Source organism: Mauremys reevesii, linkage group 13, assembly GCF_016161935.1.
Source record: "Mauremys reevesii isolate NIE-2019 linkage group 13, ASM1616193v1, whole genome shotgun sequence".
Taxonomy (NCBI): domain Eukaryota; kingdom Metazoa; phylum Chordata; order Testudines; family Geoemydidae; genus Mauremys; species Mauremys reevesii.
Window position 1 is genome coordinate 43,716,537 of NC_052635.1, and position 24,247 is coordinate 43,740,783.

Sequence of the window (24,247 nt, forward strand, 5' to 3'; positions counted from 1 at the left end):
ATGCAAGAGAAAAACACATTCTTTTTTTCCCATCTGTACCAAACATCATCTTTGTATTTGCTGTTAATAACCACTTTCCAAACAGAATAATAACTGTGAGACTGAGAACAGCATTAGAAGATTATAAAAGAAAAGCCCTGCATTTTCATGTGGGGTAGAAGGAGAGATCTTTGTATTAAAGCAGAGGCCTTTCATAGCGTAGCTCAGGGACTGCTAATGGGGTATTCTTTCACCACCAGTTAACCACTTCAAATCTGGACCAGGTAACTGGCTGGGAGGGAAAAAATAATAATTCCCTGCACCCCTGTAATTAATTAATTGAACTTCAAAAACTTAGAAAATGTTCACTTGTTTGACTGAAAATAAAGGAACATTTTTTTTTAAATTTTCATCAAAATTGTCCCCAACTTTTTTTTCTAATTTAGAAATTAAAACTCTCCACCCAAATTAGCACCTTACAACTAGACCTGAGCAAATAATGGACTTTTGGGTTTGGGAGTCAAACTGAAAACTTTGGTGGGAGAGGGGGAAATGTGGTTTGGTTCCAGCTGAAACTGACTTTTTTTGTTTGATTTGAGTCAGACAAAGCAATTTTTCATTTTGTTTCAGGTCATTTTGGGGGTGTTTTCTCACTTTTTTTTTTGGTTGTAAATTAGCTATATTTCAAAACAAAACACTATTTCATTTCAAAATGTCAAAACATTTTGTTTCAGAAACATCAAAATACAATGGTTAAACCTTTCCTTTTTATTTTTTTCCAAGCTAAAACTATTTGCTGAATTCTACCCAAATTCATGAATAGTTGAGGAGTTTTGAAAAAATGCATTTTTTAGCAAACCTCTATTTGCCAAAAAAAAATTGCCCTGCTCTACTTAACAACTGTCCCAGTAGACAACCCACGGACTAAACTATGGAGGCTGATCTGCTCCACATCAGAGCTCCAAGAATGGCTCCTCCAGAAGAGGGTTGACATCCAACAGTGGGCTCCTATGGCTCTTTAGGTGCAGGCAAAGTCTGATTAACTGTATCTCTGCTAACTCAAGCTCTTGGTTACCCTGAACTCGTGTATGTCTTTCAGGGTTTGACTGTACAGGAACTGTGCTCCGGCTCTCAGCTCTATCCTGCGTCCCTTTTTTCCATCCCAAGAGTTGGCCTAGAGGAAGCCAAAAGTCCTGTGCTCCAAAGCCTTCAGTGCATAAAGTGGGCTGTTTGTTGTTTTTTTGACAGAAACTTTTCGCCATCTTTACTGACACTGTTATGGGCTGAAGGCTTCCGCACACAAGGATTCCTGGCTTGCTCAGGGCTGGCTGGGGAAGAGGCCTGGGAATCTGAAGAAGAGCTTTTCTCTTGCATAGCCCCTAAACTCTGCAGGAGTACTGGGGAGCTGAGGAGCTGACTGTCCCTGGGAAAACTGGCCCCCTGTTCATAGTCAGGGGAGCTAAAAATAGGAGATCCTGAGTGCAGACGTCAGTGCTGGTTGGACTAGCTCCCTCCGCCCCCCAGTCATCTGAAACTTTGATTCTCCAGTGGTTTTGATGTCCCTTAGGACAAGGTATTATTGTCCGTAGAGGAGTTCACTCTCTAGGGCTTTCACCCAATATCATTTGTGATCATTACAGGCACAAAAAAAGATGCCTTTGCTTGCTGAAGTGGATATGAACTCTGCCAGATACATGATTAAAAAGAATCCTCCGTCCAACAGGTGAGGACTAACACATCTATTTTTAATTGTTATCCAGGTGCACATAGCTGTGAGCCATTTCAGGATCAAACTCTACTTGGACTGTAAGAAAATAGCAGAGAAACCGATCAATGCTATGGGAAGCGTCTCCACAGCTGGCTTCATCATGCTAGGAAAACTGACAGGAACCAGAGGACCCAGGAGTGGGTCAGCAGCGGTAAGTCCAGTGTTTATCAGTTTTAATGAGGAGTCTTGTGTCTAAATTCAGGGTTGGCTGGGATACAAATCAGAATAGAATTACTGTCCCCTCTCCCCATTGCTCTCATGTTGAGTTCCCCCTGTGAAGTAGGGAAGTGTTATACACCTCTGCAGCTTTTGAAATTTGATGAGCATTTTTAATGCAGTGTTTTGCACTCTCTCCTCCTACCTTTGGGAGTTTGTGATGAGATGTAGCACAGCATGTGTGTGCCACGTAGTCACATCAGCTCGCACCCTGATCTGTAGGTGAGGAGCTTACACGGAGCTTTAATACTACATAAGCTTGGACCTGAGGACATACAGATCCTGTTGCACTTGGCTGAAAAAGGCAGGAGGGTTACTAGATTGCTTCGAAAAGAGAAGGCTTTATACATCAGCTCCCATGGAGTGGCAGCAGCCACATACTAATCATCACGGGGGCAACGCGTTCAGATGGGTTTCATTTGGTCTAAAATTCTCAAAAGTGCACTGTTCCTGAATGACTGTCCTTGAATGACTGTAAAACAATACTCAGAGTAGTCACCAAAAAACCCCTCTCAACACCAGACTCAGTTGCAAACAAAAGCCCACTTTTGCCCCATAGGTAAAGGAAAAAAATAAACATCTTGGCTTTGTGCCATGCCCTGAAGATCAATGGTCTTGGGCTGATTGATCCATGAGAAAAACAAGCACCAGAGACAAAAAACACACTGACTCTGATTCTTCATTGCCTTATACCTCATGTTGCCATTTACACCGCTGCAAAATAAGTGTAGAAACACTCCAGCAGCTGATCTGGTAGTGTTTTCTGCCCCTTGGGTCCAGATCCTCAAAGATATTTTGGCACCTGAATCCCACTGATTTCATGGGAATTATTTGCATTGGTTTGAATGATTACACAGGTGCAGGGCAAGGATGAATTCGGCGCCTGCTCCACAGCACTCTGACCATAGATCTAGGGGGTGCAAATAAGAACAGATCAGCTGACTGCAGCCTTCCACACCTGAAGGCAGCATTGCGCAAGCAATCTGGCCCGTCTGTATTGCATGCAGCCTCAGCTAACACCAGGAGGAAGTGGAGTCATGCAACGTACCGTGAGAAATGCCATCAAAGGAATGAGCAGTACGATATGGGAACAGATTCATAACAAAGCAGGATTCAAGCAGCTCTAATTTTATTTGCCAAAGAAATACTGTGGTGGTTTAGACTGACAGCAGCCCTGTCAGATCTCTGCCTTGGAGGAAAATATCCTCTATCCCCCCCTGGTTTTTCCTTTTAGCAGCTTAGCTAGCTGGATCCACTCATTGAAGAGCTATTAATGAACAGCCCAGACCTTCTCTACTCCCGTCATGCTTCAAGCCTAACAAAGTTTCATGTCTTCTGCAGCTCTGCTGCCCTTGAGGAGACAGAGTGCCTCATTACTGGTTATCATCAAACCTTATTTAAGACATCTCTAAGTGTCATTTGATGTATGGGGCTCATTTTATAGCCATATGCTGCACAACCCACTCCTCCAGTCGCACCACTCACTCATCATTAAATGCCTGGGGGGGGAGATTTGATTTGGTAAAAATGGCATTTTTAAAAAACTGTGGGTTTTAAATATATCTCCCCTCCCTTTTTCTTTTTTTGGTCTCATGCTGCATTTGCCCTTTTGCTAATCAAAACGGAAAGATCTGGCAGTCTAGGGAGAGGCTGAGAAGGAGGGCAGATTTATTTGGAGGGGGAGGATGCATCTCCCAGGAATATCTGCTGTTTTTGTTCTTCTACCACTTTCTTGAGTGGCAGCAGAGCAAAGTTGTCTTTTTACATTTTGGTTTGTGTTGAAGCCAATTACCTGGGGCCTTGGGAGCGGCTGCTGCTGAAATGTGAATAAATCAGAAACTGAGGTTTTGTTAGCATGGATGAGCTTATAGAGTTCACTTTGCAAGGCTCTGGCCTCAAAGGCCTGAGACTTGCAATGCAGTCCAATGACCATCCGCCCCTTCTAAATTCTGTATCCATTGCCTTGTGTCTGCAGTTTGTACAATTGCCTTTGAAAGAATGTGTCTGTATGGGTGGTGGGTAGGGGGAAGGGGAGAAAACTCATGATAGTCTCTTACATAAGGTTATTTTTACATTCTACTGCAGCCAGAAGTGGCCAAGAACTTATACAACTTCTTGACAGACCACCCTGCGGCTTGCAGTAGGACGAGCTATTATTCTCATTGGCATCTTAACAAGGCTTGGCGTGAGCTATTGTTGGGAACATACAATAACGGGGGCATTAGCCTGCATAATTGCTGTTCATCAGGACACCTGGAGGCACTATATTTAAAAAAAAAAAAAAAACTGTGCAGTTCTATCCTTTTTTCTACACCTAAATTCTTGTTAGGGGGCCTCTCTTCTCCAGCAGCGGGTAGAATAATTATGTATGGCCATGGAAATGGCAGGTTGCACAGCCAACCCACCTGTCACATTTGTAACTCTTCTCATGACTCGTCTAATTCTCTTTGCTCCACAGTTCCAGCTGCAGTCTTTACAGATTGTTTGCAGTGACTCCTGGGCAGAGGAAGATAGATGTTGTGATCTCCCGGCACTGGTAAGATGTGACTGACCTATGTGCTCATTGGGATGAGACTGGGGAGTGTGTCACAAGGAAATGACACTTTAAATAGAATTTTGGTAGGGCCAGAAGATGAACTTTTATTTTTTCCCAAGAAACCGATAAAACTAGCTAGAGCTAAGGCCAAGTGCGTCTGCTCCCAGTGAAATTAATAATAAAATGCCTGTTGGCTTCAGCAGGTAAGAGAGCTTCTCAAACACATCTCCACCAGGGCACGTAATTCCTGACTTGAATCAGATCTACTAAGCCAGTGCTGTCAGCCACACAGCTCTGCTATTGGCCTTCATTTCTGAGTTATAACTACAGCCGGTTGGACATTTTCCTAATGAAACAAAGCATCAGAAAATGCCAATTCATCAAACCTAAAACGATTGGTGAAAATAGCTTTGGGGACCAGCTGGCCCATGAGTCTGAAAGCCCCAGGGTCTCTGGCCTGGGATAGCCTGCCTGGGACCGCCAGCAGCTACTGCCTGAAATTGACATTCAGCAGACAAGAATGTCAGTTTTACGAAGCAGATGCCAGGGTTCTGGCAAGTATATTTGGTTTTGGAAGTGCCGTGTGTCAGGTTTCTGAAAGATTTTTTTTCTTGGGATTTCCAGTTTGTGGGAATTTTTGATATTTCAAATTCTCCCGTGAACCGGAAATCCTGAATTTGTCAGTTGAAGTTATAACATTCCCCTGCTATTCCTTTCTGCTCCTGGGCTTCTACTGCACACAAAAAACATATTCCTCCTGAACTGAGAGGTGGTTTGTTTTGTGGGCAAATATTTAGAAAGGAGTAGATTGAATGATTGTTTTCCTCAGGATATATTTATTGTAAATTTCAGTGACTATAAAATGTAGGGCTGGTTGGAAAATTTCCCTTTATAAAATGTTTTTTGATTTTCCCTGAAAAAATGAATGCTCAAAATCCAAAAATGTTTTGGTTTTGAGCTTAAAATTGAAATACTTCAGATGAAAACCAAAATATTTCAATTTGAATACTGTGCCTCAGCTGGACTTTATCTCCCATAATGCACCATGGCCCTTGGACTCCCATGAAGCACTGCCTCATATCACCAAGAGGGGAGACCATGGTGCATCATGGGAAATGTAATCCAGCTAAGTACTGGAATGATAAAGAAAATTTTCAGCGGTGCCTAAGTCCCATGTTCAAAAGGGACTTAGGAGGCTAAGTACCATTTAATTTCAGTTAGGGCTGTCAAAAGATTAAAAAAAATAATCGCGCAATTTATTGCACAATTAATAATAGAATACCATTTATTTAAATATTTTTTGCTGTTTTCTACATTTTCAAATATAGTGTACAGTGCTCACTTTATATTTATTTTTATTACAAATATTTACACAGTAAAAACCAAAAGAAATAGTATTTTTCAATTCACCTAATACAAGTACTGTAGTGGAATCTCTTTATCATGAAAGTTGAAATTACAAATATGGAATTATATACAAAAAAACCTGCATTTAAAAATAAAACAATGGAAAACTTCAAAGCGTACGAGTCCACTCGGTCCTATTTCTTGTTCAGCCAATTGCTTAGACAAACAAGTTTGTTTACATTTGCGGGAGATAATGCCGCCTGCTTCTTGTTTACAATGTCACCTGAAAGTGAGAACTAGCATTCATGTGGCACTGTTGCAGTTGGTGTCACAAGATATTTATGTGTCAGATGTACTAGAGATCCATATGTTCCTTCATGCTTCAACCACCATTCCAGGGAACATGTGTCCATGCTGATTACGGGTTTTGCTCGATAACAATCCAAAGCAGTGTGGACTGATGCGTATTTATTTTCATCATCTGAGTCAGATGCCATCACCAGAAGGTTGGTTTTCTTTTTTGGTGGTTCGGGTTCTGTAGTTTCCACATCAGAGTGTTGCTCTTTTAAGACTTCTGAAAGCATGTTCCACACCTAATCCCTCTCAGATTTTGGCAGGCCCTTCAGATTCTTAAACCTTGGGTCGAGTGCTGTAGCTCTCTTTAGAAAGCTCACACTGGTACCTTCTTTGCGTTTTGTCAAATCTGTGGTAAAGATGTTCTTAAAATGAGCAACGTGTTGGGTCATCGTCCGAGACTGCTATAACATGAAATGTATGGTCGAATGTGGGTAAAACGGAGCAGGAGACATACAATTCTCCCCCAAGGAGTTCAGCCTGCAGCTGCCCCACTCCTGGAGAACGGGTTAAAAACAGCCAGGCTAGGCTGCTTGGGGAGGCAGCCACAGCTGTGACCAGCCCAATCAGGGCCCAGCTGGCCCTGATAAGAGGGCCGTGGGCCAGAAGCTGGAGGAGTCTCACTCTAGCCCTGGAGGGAGCAGGGCTGGGGAATAGGGCAAGGGAGCTGGGGAGCTCCAGCCTGGTAAAACCCCCAGGCTGCAGGCCTTGCTTTAAGGCCAAAAGGTACTGGGGCTGCAGAGGGGATAGGTAAAGGCAGCAGGTCCTAACCCCTTGCCAATGATGAGTGGCCATTACAGACTGCAGTCGGCCCCAGTGAGCGGGGGCTAGATGATGACTGGCAGTAGCCACCGAGGCAAAGCGGGTTTAGAGGGTTGGGGGTTCCCCAGGGAGGGGAGACCAAGACCATGGGGTACTGCTGGGGCAGAACCCCAAGGTAAATGGCACCGGGGTCTGGGAGGAACACGGGGCCAGCGGTAGGCGAGACATTGGCCTGCAGAGGGCGCTCCAAACGCTGGAAAAGAGCGAATTCCCAGATGACCAGCAGGAGGTGCTGTGCCGGTGAGTTGTCACTTTGCTACACAAAATTTAATTAACGCATTCTTTTCTTAACAAGTGTCATCAGCATGGAAGCATGTCCTGGAATGGTGGCTGAAGCATGAAGAGGCATATGAATGTTTAGCATATCTGGCATGTAAATATCTTGCAATGCCAGCTACAAAAGTGCCATGCAAAAGAAAGCGTGTTCTCACTTTCAGGTGACGTAAATAAGAAGCGGGCAGCATTATCTCCTGTAACTGTAAACAAACTTGTTTGCCTTAGCAATTGGCTGAATAAGAAGTAGGACTGAGTGGACTTGCAGGCTGAAAAGTTTTACATTGTTTTGTTATGGAGTGCAGTTATGTAACAAAAAAAATCCGTATTTGTAAATTGCACCTTCACAATAAAGAGATTTCCCTACAGTACTTGTATGAGGTGAACTGAAAAATACAATTTCTTTTGTTTATCATTTGTACAGTGCAAATATTTATATTATTTTTATTACAAAGTGAGCACTGTACACTTTGTATTCTGTGTTATAACTGAAATCAATATATTTGAAAATGTAGAAAAACATCCAAACATATTTGATAAATTTCAATTGGTATTCTATTGTTTAATAGTGCAATTAAAACTGCGATTAATCACGATTAATTGTTTTGAGTTAATCATGTGAGTTAACTGCAATTAATCGACAGCTCTACTTTCAATGAGACTTAGTTGCCTGAGTCATGAAAATGGCACTGAATTTTTGAGAATGTTACCCATACTTTCTTTCTTGCTTTCTTGCTTTCTTTCAGAGAAATGAAGAGACCTGCCCTACCTTGACTCCTTCCTGCACCTGCACTTCAGGTATCCCAGGCCTGCCAGGTCCTCCAGGGCCCCCTGTAAGTTTGCCTTCTCACATTTGTTCCTAGAAATGTTCATATTGTCTGGCATCCATGTGGCATTTCACAGCTATGTGCAAAGGACAAGGTCCCTGCCATGAACTCACAATCTTGGCAGACACTGGACAGAGGGAGACAGGAAGTTAAGCAATGAACTATGCTGCATGGCATGTGACTCCATGTTTATCATCTCTTATGAGATCATATAACTGATTAAAGGAGGTGGAGACCTTCTCTGCTCAACTTGGGCCCAATGACTGTGACTTGCAGAGCTGGGTTTCTCTTCCCTTGGTTCTGAACACCAAGTAAATGCTGGCAGATTTCCATATCCTGAACTCTGAACTTCCCAACTTTGGGGGGAGGTTTAAGACCCCTTAATATCAGAGGTGCAATGAAGCCAGAATATATCGATCCAAATATCAAATGCCAACAAAGCAAAGGGCGCATGGAGCTGGCATTGTGGTCCAAGCCCATCTCTGCATAGGTATTTGTATTTTTAAAATGCTGAATAATATAACAACTGCCGATGTTTGTGTCTCTCAAGGCAGCCATCTCAACCTGGGCAGGCCTTTCCTTTCATTTCCCTCTCCTACTGCCAAAGCGAAATAAGTTATCTTGCAAGGCGACGGTGACAGCTGGGGGCAGAGAGAGAATTACTGTACTAATCCTCTTACAGGAGAAAGGCTGGCTCCCCTTTTTGTTTGTCTGTAAAGATCTGTTGGATAGGAAGCTCCAAAACCCTGTATGAACGCTTGAAATGCAAAAGGCATGGCATGGCAACCTTGAATCCAGCTGGATTCAGGGCTGGATTCAATAAAAATTTAATGTAGGAGGAGTGTGTATTGACTCTGGCTCTCAGAAGTTCTGGTTGTTCCTATCTGTTTTTCAGTCACTGCAGAAAAATTGTATAATTACCACAAATTCTGTGTTTCATAATGCACGTTACACAGAGAGAGGAGAACGTTTACAACCAAGGCTGTACCTACTGTCCCTCCGTGTACATGTAATGCATGCACCCACTTGCCGCAATGGATTTTTTGGGTGCAAATTTTAACATTTCCCCACAGGACTGTTTAAACAACAAGAGCAGGCATGGGAATACCTAGCAGGTATTTGCACCTGCAGAGTGCAATTGGAATTTTTGCATGAAGAAGCTGAGGGCTGAAAATCTAGCCCAGAGAATCTTCCACAATGTAGAAAAAATCTTTCTCTGTGTCAAATAAATATGGTTTAATAATATCCTGTTACGGGGTGGCCGGCTCTTTAAGGGGAGTTGGGCCCAGCTTCATCTGCGAAGGATCAGCTCCCTCCCAGCTGAGAGAGAGCAGCTAGTGATCAAGTGCTTACAAAAGCCAGCTGGTGGCCCAGTGGAGGAGAAAGCTGCCAGGAGCAGGGAGGTGCTGATAGGAAACCACTGGGGTTGGGGAACAGGAAGCTGGCTGGCTCCTGTGGGCAGCTCCGGAGCAGGGTTGGACTCTCAGACAGGTGGCCTCTCGTATGGAACCCAGTAGGGAGTAGATAGGCCCCTGAGGAAGACCCTGAGTAGGGGGGAAGGGACAATTGTGCTGTGCTAATTTTAAAGTCGAAGGCCTGAGAAAAGGGCCTGCCCAACTGGGTGTGGAGTCACTTCTTCCTGGAGCGAGGGGACAGGGCAGAAGCCGATGTGCCCTTTTGATGCCAACAAACAGGACTGGCACTTTTTAACCTTTTAAATATTAGGATTCATCTGTGAGGTCAATTTCATAATTAACAAGGAACAACGGTTTGTTACATAATAACTAGTGGTTAATTCCAATGGAAATTTTAATTACACAGCTCATTGCTTCATCACAGTATGTCATTTGTCAAAAACAAATTGTGTCAAACCAACCTGACAGCTTTCTTTGACAGGGTAACAAGCCTTGTGGATGGGGGGAAGCGGTAGATGTGGTATGTCTTGACTGTAGTAAGGCTTTTGATACTGTCTCGCACGACCTTCTCATAAATAAACTAGGGAAATGCAACCTAGATGGAGCTACTATAAGGTGGGTGCAAAACTGGTTGGAAAACCATTCTGAGAGAATAGTTATCAGTGGCTTCACAGTCATGCTGGAAGGGCATAACGAGTGGGGTCCCACAGGGATCAGATCTGGGTCTGGTTCTGTTCAATATCTTCATCAATGATTTAGATAATGGCATAGAGAGAACACTTATAAAGTTTGCGGATGATACCAACCTGGGAGGAGTTGCAAGTGTTTTGGAGGATAGGATTAAAATTCAAAATGATCTGGACAAACTGGAGAAATGGTCTGAAGTAAATAGGATGAAATTCAATAAGGACAAATGCAAAGTACTCCAGTTAGGAAGGAACAATCAGTTGCACACATACAAAATGGGAACTGACTGCCTAGGATGGAGTACTGCAGAAAGGGATCTGGGGGTCATAGTGGACCACAAGCTAAATATGAGTCCACAGTGTAACACTCTTGCAAAAAAAGCAAACATCATTCTGGGCTGTATTAGCAGGAGTGTTGTAATCAAGACACGAAAAGTAATTCTTCCGCTCTACTCCGTGCTGATTAGGCCCCAACTGGAGTTTTGTGTCCAGTTCTGGGCGCCACATTTTGGAAGGATGTGAACAAATTGGAGAAAGTCCAGAGAAGAGCAATGAAGACGATTAAAGGTCTAGAAAACATGACCTAAGAGAGAAGATTGAAAAAATGGTGTTTGTTTAGTCTAGATAAGAGAATACTGAGAAGACATGAGAACAGTTTTCAACTATATAAAAGGTTATTACAGGGAGGAGGGAGAAAAATTGTTCTTAACAGCTGAGAATAAGAGAAGAAGCAATGGGCTTAAATTGCAGTATGGAAGGTGTAGGTTGGACATTAGGAAAAACTTCCTAACTGTCAGGGTGGTTAAGCACTGGAATAAATTGCCTAGGGAGGTTGTGGAATCTCCAGCATTGCAGATTTTTAAGAGCAGGCTAGACAAACACCTGTCAGGGATGGTCTAGATAATTAGTCCTGCCACAAGTCTAGGGGACTGGACTAGAAGACCTGTCGAGGTTCCTTCCAGTCCTGTGATTCTATGATAACCTGCTACCTGCATAGTTATGAACCCATGCGGCCTTCTAATTTAAATATTTCTTCAGTGCACTTTAGGGGAGTAAGGGGTTTTCTTTCAGCATGATTGGGAATATAGTTATGACACACATGCTTCATGCATCATGAAACTCTGATCGATTTGCACTTAACATGTCTAAAGTTATTGCATAGTGAGCAAGGATGTCTCATGCATATCCACTCTTCCTTAATGAGCTCCTTCTGCACAGGGATATGCCCCTTTGGGGCACCCCATAAACAACCTCTAACAAAGCTCTTAGTCAGACTTGCTTAATCCAAATCCACTGCTATTTAGATTCACGAACAGAAGCCATCAGATTAAAACGTCAATAGTTCATACAGCACCTGTACATGCTAGAAGATTAGATTCCTCGTAGATCCAGTGGTCATGCAGATGCACAGATAAACCAGGTCTCCCTGGATATACTACCCTTCCCTGCTGTGAGAGTGCTCATCTGGAGCTTATGTAAAGTAGAATGTGTGCTCTAGAGTCTGTACAAGTATGAGCTGCTGTTCCATCCCCAGCTTGCTGCAAGTGGCTGGAATAGAGATTAATCAGCATCACTTCGGGAGAAGCACTTTGAGAAACGAGTGTGTAATCTCAGTGCCATCACGAAATGCTTCCGTTGCATTTCCATGGTCCCACTGAATACCTTTCCTTTTTATGGAATATGCTAAACTACGGAGGATCTGATTCTAATCTCTCTTACACCATTGACCTGAGAGGAGCTTGCCACAGGGGAGGCAACCATTTCCTGCTTGTTACTGTTCAGCCCTCTCAAAATGCATTTGTGGCAGACTTACCTAGGGCCATATGGCGGCAAGGCCATCATATGCATGTGCTGGGAGCATGAGAGGAGCTTTACGCATCCACTCACGACCGCAGTGAGAGCTTTCACGATTGCAGTTCCCATGTGGGCTGAGCTGAGTGTGAGCTAGAGATGGGGCTTCACTAGAACGCCGCATCTGAGTCCTTAAAAAATTGGGTGAACCCCTAATTCGGATCTGCTTTTGGAGCCTCTTGGGGGCCACCTCTCACCTGACCTCTTTGATTTGTGTCAACGTCACCATTCGCAGAGCCACCCACGCTGCTCTGGAATGAAGCAGATGGAGCAGAAAAGTTGCTTCCGTCCTAGATTTTCCGTAGAGGTGCAAAACCACAAGTCAACTCTCACTGCTACTGATGTCGCCTTCGGCAGCCGTTTCTTACAGTTACAAAACCAAGCAACTTCAGGCTTTCTCCTGTGCTGCTCCTCATGCCTGGAAGAAATAAGCATCCACAAAGCCACCTCATTGTCCTCCCTTCAAATCTCTGCTGCGACGGATGGTCCGGCAGCAGATGTGCAGTGACCGCTGCTTTTCACACTCACTAGTATCTCGCTGTTACCTTCTGCTTCCTGCTCTGTTTGCCACATCCCCCTCTAGCAAGCTCTTCGGGGGCACGGAGCATCTTCTGACGTGTGTGTGCAGTATGAGCGCTACCGCAGTACAGACACTACTTAATATTAATAACAAGAGAGTCTTGTGCTTTGTCCCACTTTGGCAGGGCAGTCCTGGCAGAAGAGGACCGCAAGGGGAACAAGGGGAACCAGGGCCGAAGGTGAGCAATGACAGCACTCCGCCTCCGATTTTCTTTCAGGCAGCTACAGGTCATACACAGACCTGGGGTGAGAACGTGCAACTTCCTTAACTTTAATTGATTTACATTTACTCACCCCAGGTCTGAATTCATCCCTACGTTAATGATTGAGCCTTCTTGCTCCTTAGCGCAGGGATCCAGAGATTTTGAGAAACAGAACAATGAAAATGTCTGTAATCGAATAGAAAATGACATGGTTATTTAAGCCCCAAGTGGGTGCTCAGAGCTGTGCGATATAGACGTGATCCCTGCTCCAAAATTCTCCAGACACCTAGTTGTGTTGATTTAACTACATGGATCCGATAAGCTTCTTTCTAAGAAAACAACCTGACTTTCGGAAAACGTTCATCCCAGTTTTGCGGTGCTCTTATTCTCCCTGCCGTGCGTGGCTGATTTGTCCCTGTGCCTCGGCGTGCTTGGGAAAGGCGTGAGCCACGGAAACTGGGTATATCTCTGTGGAAAAGGAGCAGAGACAAGTTTGAAACAAAAGGCTGGATCTGAACATCCTGGAATTTGGGGGGTGGGGAAGGCACTGAAATCCACACCCAGAGTGTTTGCTATGTGTTACCCAACAAAGCATGATTGAGAGAATCCAGTAAAGAAGCAAGGGAACCCCCCCCCCAACACTGCTGTCCTTTTTCTGCACAGAAGCCAGCATCATTGATAGAGCTGGTCAAAAAAAGACATTGAAAAATGGACACCATTTTCAGAAGTCTTTGTGGGACTTTCTCTCCTTCCCACCCCGCATTTTTTGACCAGCTCCAATCACTAGAATAATTTGCTTATAGGGCAAGGCTGCTCCTGCTTCCCTGGAAACCAGTGCGAGTTTTACCATTGACTTCCTTGGACTGCAAAGACAAAGGGCTGTACATTGGAGGGTACTGGACACTTCCAGGCCTTGCCTCTTCCTTTTGCATCCAGTAGCTGCTTTGTGCTGACACCGGTCGTACAGTGCAGTCAATGCGTGTGGAAGTCGCTGGTGTCCCTCCCCACATTTGGTTTCATTTCTTTGACTGGCTTTAGGGTGAGCCAGGTCCTCCAGGACAAGCCGGACCAGAGGGTCCTGGTGGACAACAAGGGTCACCAGGCTCCCAAGGAATCACCGTGCAGGGTCCAGTGGTACGTGATCTCTCCCATTGCTGTTATCCCACCTTTTGCTCTGTGTGAAAGATACGTCTGTATGGGGGGTCTGGTTTTGTTACAGGGATGTGGTGATAAAAACACCTGAGCCCTAGCTACACCGCTGCTTACAATGCTGCTACTACCAGCTTTGCTGTTGCTATTACGGGGATATCTAGTTTTCCTAATGTTGACAAGACTCTAAATTCTGGTTTAAAAACTGGCCATGGGGGATAGCTGATCCCTAGTCTAGCCCTTGAAGTGTCCAACGGAGTATTAAAATTTCAGTAGCACAGTCATCATGGTTAGAGAAGCAATATACACTTGCATGTATGTGGATAGACACACACACCTGCATGCAAATGCCAGGCAAAAGGGTCAGATATGGAGGTGTGCAAGAATCCCTTCAAAGGACATGTGGAGGTAGTTGGGTTCCTGGCCATGCTGAACTGACCATTAGTGGTGAGTAGCCATGGACAGATAGACGTCTGCCCAACTTAAGGGGTGGTGCAGAATACATGCAACTCTATTGTTACATTTTGGTTCCAGGGGCCACCAGGAATTAAAGGGGAGAAAGGAGACACTGGAATTCCAGGCATGCAGGTAACATAATCAACATCACTCCTTTGAATCAAAGACCTACCTATTTTACTGCTGAACATCTGAAATCCAAGGAATTATCTGTCATTATTGCCATCCCCACTTTGAAACCGTATCTCCATCACGCAGGAAATCTGCAGGAACACCTTGCACTGCTGTTGTGCGCTCGCATCTGAGCCCGCACAGGAGCTTGGCAAACGTGAATCAGTTCAGCCTCCCACCAACCTTGCAAGTATTATTGGGCCCATTTCCCCGAAGAATAAACTGGGCGGTGGACAAACAGTAAAGCCATGGCAGAGCCAGCAGGCCGGCTTCCACCCCACTTCTCTACCACTTCCTAAGTATCCCCAGTGCAGAAGAGGCAGTTGGGCCTGTAAAATTCTTTTGGGACTCCCTGTTATGGAAGGTGCTATTAAAATGTAAGGCATAGGGGAGGAGAGAGAAGAGGAGTCTGGCCTTATGATGGTGAATGAGGCAGGGTTCAGTTTCATATACCGGGAAACAGAGCCAATTGAAAATGGAATTTCATTGACATTTTCGTGCCGTTTCTCTTTTGTTCTGCTGTGCTTGATTGTCCTCTTTGGTGGTTGCCTCTATTTCCACCATTAAAAATATGAAGTGGGATGTAATTGCTGGATGCCAGACTTAACCAGCAATTCTGTTTTCCAGGGTATTCCTGGTGCCCAGGGAGCTCCAGGCAGAGATGGCATTCAGGGTGCAAAGGTATAACACACAGACCCAGATTTTCAAATCTGGGCACCTAACGCTCCATATGTGGCCTGATTTGCAGAGATGCTGAGCACCCACAGGCCCTAACGTGTGGGGGGGAAACTGAGGTTGCGCCGCACCTCTGAAAACTGGCCTGCTTTTAGGTGCGCAAATATGGACTTGGGTGCCTAACTTTACGCACTCAGGTTTGAAAACTTTGGCCAGACTATATCTGCACCACTTCCTGTAAAAAGTGCATGGCAAAGTGTATGGGGGGAGGGGAGGAACTGGCTTGAGATGGTGGATTAGAGATTTACTCTCTGGGTACTTCCCCCATGGCACCTGACCTAGCAAAGAGTTCTGGGGTCCTGTTCTTCTCACAGCATCGTGGACGTTCTGCTGTCGAGAGGCAGCATTCGCAGTTTTCTCTACTCTCCGCCAGACAGTTGATATTGCTAGCACAGGGCAAGCCTGTGGCAGCGGGGATGGGTGAACTGATGATCCAGACATCTCAAATTTGGCCCAAAAATTCTTCAGCTAGATTTATGTGGCTGAGCAGTTGCCAACATCCTTGGGTGTTTGGCAGTTATTATGTTCCATTGATAAGCCTGGCTAAACAGCATTTGGAGTCAGGCATCACATCACTGCACCCTCAGCTCTCACCAATGCTGTGAGGACCCTCTCGTTAACACACTGTTGGGTTTGCAGGGGGTGAGAGGACTGGAAGGCACAGCGGGGCCTCCGGGGCCACCAGGACCCAGGGTAAGAGCTTGCACAAACTGTCAGTACGAAGCTTGTCATCAGCAATAACTTTCACTTCCTGCTGACTTGCTGCATTTTCCACTGGAGCCAATGTCACCGCCCCCTGGCATGGGTCATCACAGGGCTAGAACCTGGGACTTTCAGCACTGCAGCAGAGACCTCTGCCGCTTCAGCTTCAGGAGTGACTCTGTGAGCTGGTAGCAGTAGACGACTTAGCTAGTGGGCAGCCTCTAGAGGGACATGTGCTTTGCCAGAGGGTTAGGGGGTCCAGCTGGCTACTGTTCCTCTTCCTTAGATGGTGGACGAGTTTAAGGCATACAGGATGCTAGACTGAAGTCACTAGCTGGAGCTGGGCATGGTGCCAGGCAAGACATCCTCACTCAGCTCTGCCCATGCCAGTGGGACCTGAGCTGCTCCCAAGCACAAATTCTTAGCTTCGGTTTCGACAAGGACAGCCTTAGAGTTCATCTACCTATTTATAAGGCTCCAATCACATGAGTGTCGAGTGTCTCTCAATACCGTGCGGGGTGGTGAAGTATTATGTCCCCACCTTACAGATAAGGAGCTGAGGGATTGAGAGGCTCAGTGACCTACTACTGAACTTCAGGCAGTACATGGCAGACACAGGAAGTGAACCCAGATTCACTGAATCTCCCCGCATGAACCACCAGACCAACCTTTCAATAGCGAAGATGCCACCTGTGCACTAGGAAATGCATTGAAACCTCTATCTCATTTCCCCATGGCCACTAAATAGCTGTCAATCGCTATTGACTGGAATCCAGTGGGTGAAAAATTACAAATATATAGAAAATAACTGGCCCTTTTCCTATACAATTCTGGCAACTGCAGAAAAACAACTGGGGAGCAGACAGAGATGTCTAGAGCATGCAGGGTTTTTTTTTCCCTTGAAACAATTCTTCATTATTGATGCAATTACACATTGGAGGGGGGAAGCTCAGCTGTAAACGAGAGGCGTTAACTGTCCAAAAATAGATGTGCTCTGGGCTAAGACTAAAATAATCTCAAAATAGAATGAAAGAACTAAAAACTGAAGAGTAAAAACCACTTTGCAGGTTGTGGACACAACTCACATCTGCTCTCCTGGCCATAATTGAGACAGTAATCATAAATGATGTGAACATGACTCATACATGATATACTCTTAACATTGTCTTCATGGTTGGATGATGCACTGACATAAACCTTAAGGGCACAATGCCTTTAACTGAGCCCTCTAAACTGATTCTGCTGGTGCTCTTGGAGCCATAGGGAGATGTCAGCCTCAAGTAGCAGAAGAAGAAAGCATGCAGCTGACTGGGCCTTCTCTGTAGCTGCATCTCACAATTTAATCTCTGCAGGGTTTCCAAGGAATAACAGGTTCCCGAGGCAGTAGCGGAGAGCGAGGACCTCCAGGTGATGTTGGACCCACTGTAAGTGGTTTGTGTGTGTGTGTGTGTGTGTGTGTGTTATGGTACTCGAGGAGTGCCTGATGAGAGCATGGAAACTGACAGAGTCCTAAATGGAAATGAGCTGCAGCTGCAAAGTTCAGCTCTGCATCTGAACTTCCTCAAAGTTTGAATGTGTGTAGCTCTGAGGGTGTTAGGTCAGATCCATCTCTTCCGGTGGAAGGGACTTTAGCTATTCATCAAAGACCTGGCTGACAAATGTCTTGGAGTAGACTCAGGGCTAGTTGTTCATGGCAGGCATTGCCCTCTGCAGGATTCTGAGCTAAATAAAATCCAGTGGTCAAAAATTTCCTATGTAAGATCCTGGACTGGAGAAAGAAATCACTAGAGATGGGTGGGAACCAAACTTTTTGGGCAAGCCTTAGCCCACATCTGAACTTTGCAGTTGTCCCTTTAGCTCAGATGAAGAACTCTTTGCACATGAGGGGAACTTACCTTGGATCAAAGGCAGATCTGTAGTGTTTTGACAGCTCTGATGCTGCCTTTTTGTTGGCATCAGTCTTTTCCTGTTCCTCCTTATTTGTTGTTATCCTTAATAAAAACCCTCCATTATTCGTATGAATTTGGTCTTCTGTTGTTGGGGTGAGGGGAGTGTATATATCCTTAACTACAGCCACAGTATTTACTGGTTCACATGTTTGTGGCTAAACAAAATGACATTTGTACATGCATTTTGCATAATTCTGCGATATTCAACCATAAGATATCAAAGAATGGGGCTGTCAGATCAGCTTCCGCTGTGCACCTGCAGTCACATTGGTGGGGTTTTGTGCATGCAAATGGCTGAGACTACAGTTTTGGAAGGAGCACCTGAAAAGATCCACTGCAGATGTGGTCCTTACTTTGGAGTTAGCCTGCAAACATACCGCTGGCTGTTCTCTTGAGAATCACAACAGCAAAGTACTGTGCTAATACCGGCGTTTATTAAATTGGCCTTTTACTTTCCATTTTTCACCTCCTCCCAATTTAAAAAGTGTTTATTTTTGCTCTGTTTTTTCAACAGGGTCTGCCTGGTCCAAAGGGGGAAAGAGGAGAGAAAGTGAGTTTTTTCTCCTTGGAGTTCTTTATATTGTGCAGTGCAGTTCCTGAGTGCAGCACTGAGCAGCTGTACAAGTGACATTGACGTGATTAAGCCATTTCAGTGCTGAACTCTCTTATTTACCTGTTGCTTCTTGGCTTTCCATTCACCTGAATGACTGTCCCAGGGGAACCTGACAGAATATTGCAACAGGCCTAGTCTCAGTAATGGCGGAAGAGGGGGGAAGCCCACCAACTACTTGACTCCCATTAAGGATTTTTCTATAAAAATGTATTACATGCTAATTGACTAACTCAGAACAAAATTTGGTGGGTCAGATCCTCAGTTACCATAAATAGCTGCAGCTCCACTGGAATCAGGGGATTTACACAACCTGAAACTCTGGCTTTAGATATTGAGGGGGAATTTTCCCCTGGCAATGCTGCCTAAAATTTTCTCAAGTGCCTGAGTCCTATTTTCAAGGGTGACTTGAGCACGTAGGCACCTGCCTTCTCTTGGTTTCAATGGGAGTTAGGCCTTAGGAGTGTAAGTTCCATTGACTTTCAATTAGATTTACACTCCTAAATGGCCTGTCTACTGCTAGGTGGCACTGGGTGCCAAGGAATGCACACAGCTCTTGTACCAGGATGCAATCAGCCAGCCTGTAAATTACACATGAGAACTGGGAAAACTCAAGCCTTGTCTGTAGGTGATGCAAATATAGAATTTGCCACAATGTTTCTTCTCAGGCAGGACCTGATTGACAGACATCGAAGCCAACGGAAGTCATTCCATTACCTTCAATGGGCTTTGGCTCATGCCCTGAGAAACCTCTTTGCTGGACCTCTTTCTCACTGGGTTCCCATTGCACCTGTCTTTGGGTACATCTGCGCTGCAAATTAAAACACACGGCACAAGTCTCAGAGCCCAGGTCAATTGACTCAGGCTCACACTATGGGGCTAAAAATAGCAGTGTAGACATTCCTGCTCAGACTGGAGCCCGGGTTTTGAGACCCTCCCCCATCACAGGGTTTCAGAGCCTGCGCTCCAGCCTGAGTGGGAACATCTACACCGCTATTGTCAGCACTACAAGTCCCGTGAGCCTAAGTCAGTTGACAGAGGCCCTGAGGCCTGACACCGCGGGATTTTCTTTGCAGTGTAGATGTACCCTTAGAAAGTGGTGCTGGCGGAGTTTTTTAAAGTGTGGGTGTTGAAGGTCGAAACCATGTATTTGGGTTGCTATTACTACTTCTAGCCAGGAAGTGCAGCAGCACCCCTACTTCCAGCACCTATGGCCTTCGAGACTGGGTGCAAGACTTTTCTATTTGAAGCTGATACTGATTGTTCATTTCGTCACCTCCCTTTTTCACCAGCTCTTCCTTTTGTGAACTTTTTTAATGTTGTGATTGCTGGTTTTCCCGGGCGGGCCTTGTGCCCGGTTTCTGTTTCATTCTGTGTCAGATTGCACAGCGATGGCACAGCCACAGATGGACATTTTCGAAAGAGGCTTGGAAGGGTTCAATTTTTACAGTTATGAATTTTTATGTCTAGTATCAATGTTTATTTCCAAGTAGTTTATATCCTGTTGTGCAAAAACTTTAAGAAAAAACTCAGAAAGCAATTGTTGTTTATTCAGCAGGTAATGACCATAGGAGTCAAGATTCATTCATTAAAGATGCAGAAACAATGGCATAAAATTGTTATATTTAATCATATTAATTTTAAGCATCAGTGAGTACTGACTTATATGCTAAACACACTTATCAGCCTTCAAGCCATATAAATATATATGCAAATATACTCTCCAGTTGCGGTTAATTTTCATTTAATAATGACTGAAAATGTATTTGGTCAACATGTGGGTGCAGGGAAAAACAAAATTATTGATATTTACCAGTTAAGATTTTATTGTTTCAAAGCCTATTGATGAATAAATAGCGATATCTCAGGGTGATGAATATCTCGATAGCTCAAACTGATGGTAAGAATGTGCCATCAGAAAACTTACCTTCTATCCACTTTATTTCAAAAGTATTTAATTATTTTTAATTTTACTTCAGGGTGAACCACAATCCCTGGCCACAATTTACCAGCTGGTTAGCCAGGCATGTGAGCAGATGATTCAGAGTGAGTATAACATGTCTCCTTGGGCAGTAGTGCTTCTACAGTACTTGATGTTTTACAACATAATGAAGAACCTGATCCAAAATCCATTGGCAGGAGGCCTTGGCCTTCCATGGGGGGAGGGATAGCTCAGTGGTTTGAGCATTGGCCTGTGAGTTCAATCCTTGAGGGGGCCATTTAGGGATCTGGGGCCAAAATTGGGCTTGGTCCTGCTTTAAGCAGGGGTTGGATTAGATGATCTCCTGAGGTCCCTTCCAACCCTGATATTCTATTCTGTGACTTCAGTGGGCTTTGGATCAGACCCTAAGAGTCAGATCCTGTGAAGTGATGAGCATTAAAAGTGAGTAGGAATCTCTCAGGCCGGCCCTCAAAACTGAACATTTCTCTTCCCCCCCACCAAGTTGTATTAGAACAAAGACCTGGGAAATATTACTTAGCAGTCCAGCCTGGCATCTTGTACTGGATTTTTCTTTCAAGTGTAGGAAAAGGCTTGGATTGACTGTTGACTCTTTTATGAAAAATCACTCCAGTGTTCCATTAATTGATCCCTCCGTTTCTACAGCAGAGAAAACAGGAGGCTTGATTTTGGGTGGGTGGGTGGAACTTGGTCCAGGCATCATCTGAGCTAAGCTTTCCAAGGGCAACGCCCACTGAATGCACCAGGGATTTGTGTTTGCTTTTCCTGGGATGAAGAGTTGTCAGCAAGATTTGCTTGGGGTCGACCATGTACAGGGAGATCAAGTTAGTGCTTTGCCCAAGGTCAGATAGCAAGACCATGATTCAGCAGAGTCTTCCTCTTCAGTTCATGACCTCTGCAGTTTGGACTGACAACTTCATAGTACCTGGTGATTTTTATTTATATAAAGTTTTTTTTAGAGATGGGGCAACATCAGAATACACAGAATAAAATCAGACCACATCATTCATCCTGATATGAGTTTTGCAAACAAAACCAGAACCAGGGAATGGTATTGTAATATCAAAAGTTTCCATAGTTTGACTCCCATCTATGTAAAATAGATATGAGCCAAAACTGGAATCACTTTCACTTATCTACCACCCTATTTCCCCTCTCCCTCCATGAACTTCGGGTGCAGACGAAACAGAAGTGGATCTGAACCACCCCTAATTGTGGTTTTGCAAACTCAATGAAGTTTCCAGCTAGTACTTTTTTCAAACCCAAACCACCCTTCGCCTGGTCTGATGATAGGTACATTGCACTTTTAAGATGGGCTGCAGTATTGCCTTCTCTCTGCTGTGTAACCAATGTATAACCATATGGCATCAGAACTGTATATGGGAAACTAAAAATGGGCCAAAACGAGGACCTGACTTCTAAACGGCTTCAGCTTTCAAGGGCTTGGGCATGGGTTCTGCTCTGAGTCCTTGGAACTAAACGTAGTGACAATTTCAGACCCAGAAACAGAAAGGACTTGGGGCAGGAGGGGTGATGTCTTGTATAGATGCAGCTAATATTTTGAGAGATTCGTTGGCACTATTCGATCTCAACCCATATGGTGGCCCTTACTTGGCTCCAAACCTAAGCCAAGTCCACTGTAGCTCCACATTTGATGGACTCCAACTATTTCTTTGGTTGGAAGAACTTACAGAACCTTTCCTGAGTCTGGTAAAAGGTTAGGGCTTGGCCCGAAGGTGGGCAAAAAGGCTTTTGGACCCTTTATTTTATCCACACAGGTTACATTTGTGCCAGCAGAGGTTCTGACCTGAGGCCTTTTGCTCATCTCAGCATCTCCTCTGGAGTGGAGATGAGGCAGTTTATTTTCTGACTTGTCTTCTCAGCTCATGTGTTGAAATTCGACTCATTCATCCACGAACATACGAGGAAGCCAGTTCCTGTGTGGGATGACACATTGAAGCCAGGAGGACCTGGACCACCAGGTCTTCCAGGTATCGCTGGTACTAAAGGAGAAAGAGGAGAAGACGGTATCCCAGGACAGCCAGGCAAAGATGCGTATCCTGGGGAAAGAGGTACTGACTGAAGTGTTCTTAAGTATGGCTTCGCCGTGGCCTTCATACTTTCAGACATAGTGGCGAATGAAGGATAGCTTCTTCACCTAAACTTCCGGATAGATATGAGCACTAAGCTCACATCCATTTCACATTGATTCAGCATGGTATAGAGATAGGCACCAACAACAAAGATTCCCTCACGATCCAGATGTCCACAAAGTTTGGAGGTTACTGGATCAGAGGGGTTTGTTCAGCTCTAGCTCTTGCAATGAGCAGGATCTGCAGCCTAGTACCTTCTCACCCTGTTTTCAGGAGTGACATCAAAATTATGGTTCCAAGACATTTTGAGTCACACTCACCCCCATTAATATTACAAACAAGTGGACTGTCTGCCCAGGATTACCAGCATGAGTGTCTATCTGGTCTGCCTGAATATCTGTACTTCGTTCCCCTCCACTTCTGAGCCAGTAATTGCATACTGGCATTAGGTCTGTTCAGCAAAGTGGATCCTGCAGCACCCATTCTCTAACTGGATCTCCCAAGTAGCTGTGAGCTGCTCATCACTTGTCACACTCCCCTCCTCAACTTTGCCAGTGACTCTTCTCCACATCCCTTCACGCTGCCCCTTACTTGTGGAATACCCTTCCTGAGCTGATCTCACCTCATTCAGCTCCCACCGCTGTCGGGTCTAAGAAATCAGCCGTTTAACGATGGCTACAGGGAAAAAAGATGGAAATATCTGGACATGTGTTAAGGCCAAAGCCAGAGCATCTGCCATGGCCAGTGTGCCATTGGGTAGCTGGAGAAATACATAAAAGAGGCCAGCTAAAATAATCCCTCCCACTATCAAACAGTACTAAGGGAGAAATTTATGGGACTTGGGACATGCAATGTCATGTACTCCTGTACCAGATATAGACAGGCTATGGAGCTTGCTTACACACACCAGGCGTGTTTATTGTCAGATCCTTTAACGCTCTGCCATGGATGGCTGAGGTTTATATTACAATTACCTTTCCATTATATGCAAAAGGTAGCCCAGGACAGATGGGAGTGGTGAAATCTTGTTTGTGCCATGAAGCAGTTTGATGGGGCAGGAAGGATTCCAGTATTGGATTGTACTTCTTTCTCCCATCCATTGTATTGTTACCCACCTCAGATTGCAAGCTCTTCAGGGTAGGGACCTTGTGTGTTGGTGTGCGTGTGTGTATGTGTGTATTCACATCACCCAGCCCAATGGAGTGCAGTCCTGGTGGATGTCTCCAGACATTCATGTGCCCATAAGTATTAATCAACAAAAAACAGGACCACTTTCTACCCAGCAGCATCACCCACCATCCAAGGTGGGCTCTCATTGTCTCTGGGCACAATGCTGGACCAAATCTGAAAGTTTTACTTGATCAGAACTCCCCTTGAAGTCAATGTAAGGACTAAGTAAAGGTGCCAGCATATGGCCAACAGTTTTTTCCAGTGTAGGAATGAGAGCAATGTGCAATGCTTCTTATCTCTCCCCCCCGCCACCCCTCAGTGGGCCGAGCACTCGCTGGCACCTTTTTGGAGTAGAACTCATGAGCTTTGGAGAGAATATTCTCTGATCTCTGGCCT

The 24,247-nt window shown here is 44.8% G+C and overlaps 1 protein-coding gene across 4 annotated transcripts in view; it reads left to right on the forward strand.

Moving 5' to 3' along the window:
• The window catches only part of COL20A1 (collagen type XX alpha 1 chain), a 97,626-nt gene that overhangs the window by 67,379 nt on the left and 6,000 nt on the right, over nucleotides 1–24,247 (forward strand). For 2 of the 4 annotated variants that reach the window (XM_039499485.1, XM_039499486.1), the window contains exons 26-37: nucleotides 1,740–1,898; nucleotides 4,422–4,499; nucleotides 8,042–8,128; nucleotides 12,779–12,832; nucleotides 13,895–13,990; nucleotides 14,540–14,593; nucleotides 15,260–15,313; nucleotides 16,007–16,060; nucleotides 17,422–17,493; nucleotides 18,533–18,568; nucleotides 20,608–20,674; nucleotides 22,472–22,660. In XM_039499485.1, the coding sequence (XP_039355419.1) occupies nucleotides 1,740–1,898; nucleotides 4,422–4,499; nucleotides 8,042–8,128; nucleotides 12,779–12,832; nucleotides 13,895–13,990; nucleotides 14,540–14,593; nucleotides 15,260–15,313; nucleotides 16,007–16,060; nucleotides 17,422–17,493; nucleotides 18,533–18,568; nucleotides 20,608–20,674; nucleotides 22,472–22,660 (1,000 nt within the window). Of the gene's footprint in view, nucleotides 1–1,739; nucleotides 1,899–4,421; nucleotides 4,500–8,041; nucleotides 8,129–12,778; nucleotides 12,833–13,894; nucleotides 13,991–14,539; nucleotides 14,594–15,259; nucleotides 15,314–16,006; nucleotides 16,061–17,421; nucleotides 17,494–18,532; nucleotides 18,569–20,607; nucleotides 20,675–22,471; nucleotides 22,661–24,247 lie in introns of those variants that run through there. The other 2 variants (XM_039499487.1, XR_005588011.1) reach the window with 2 other exon arrangements.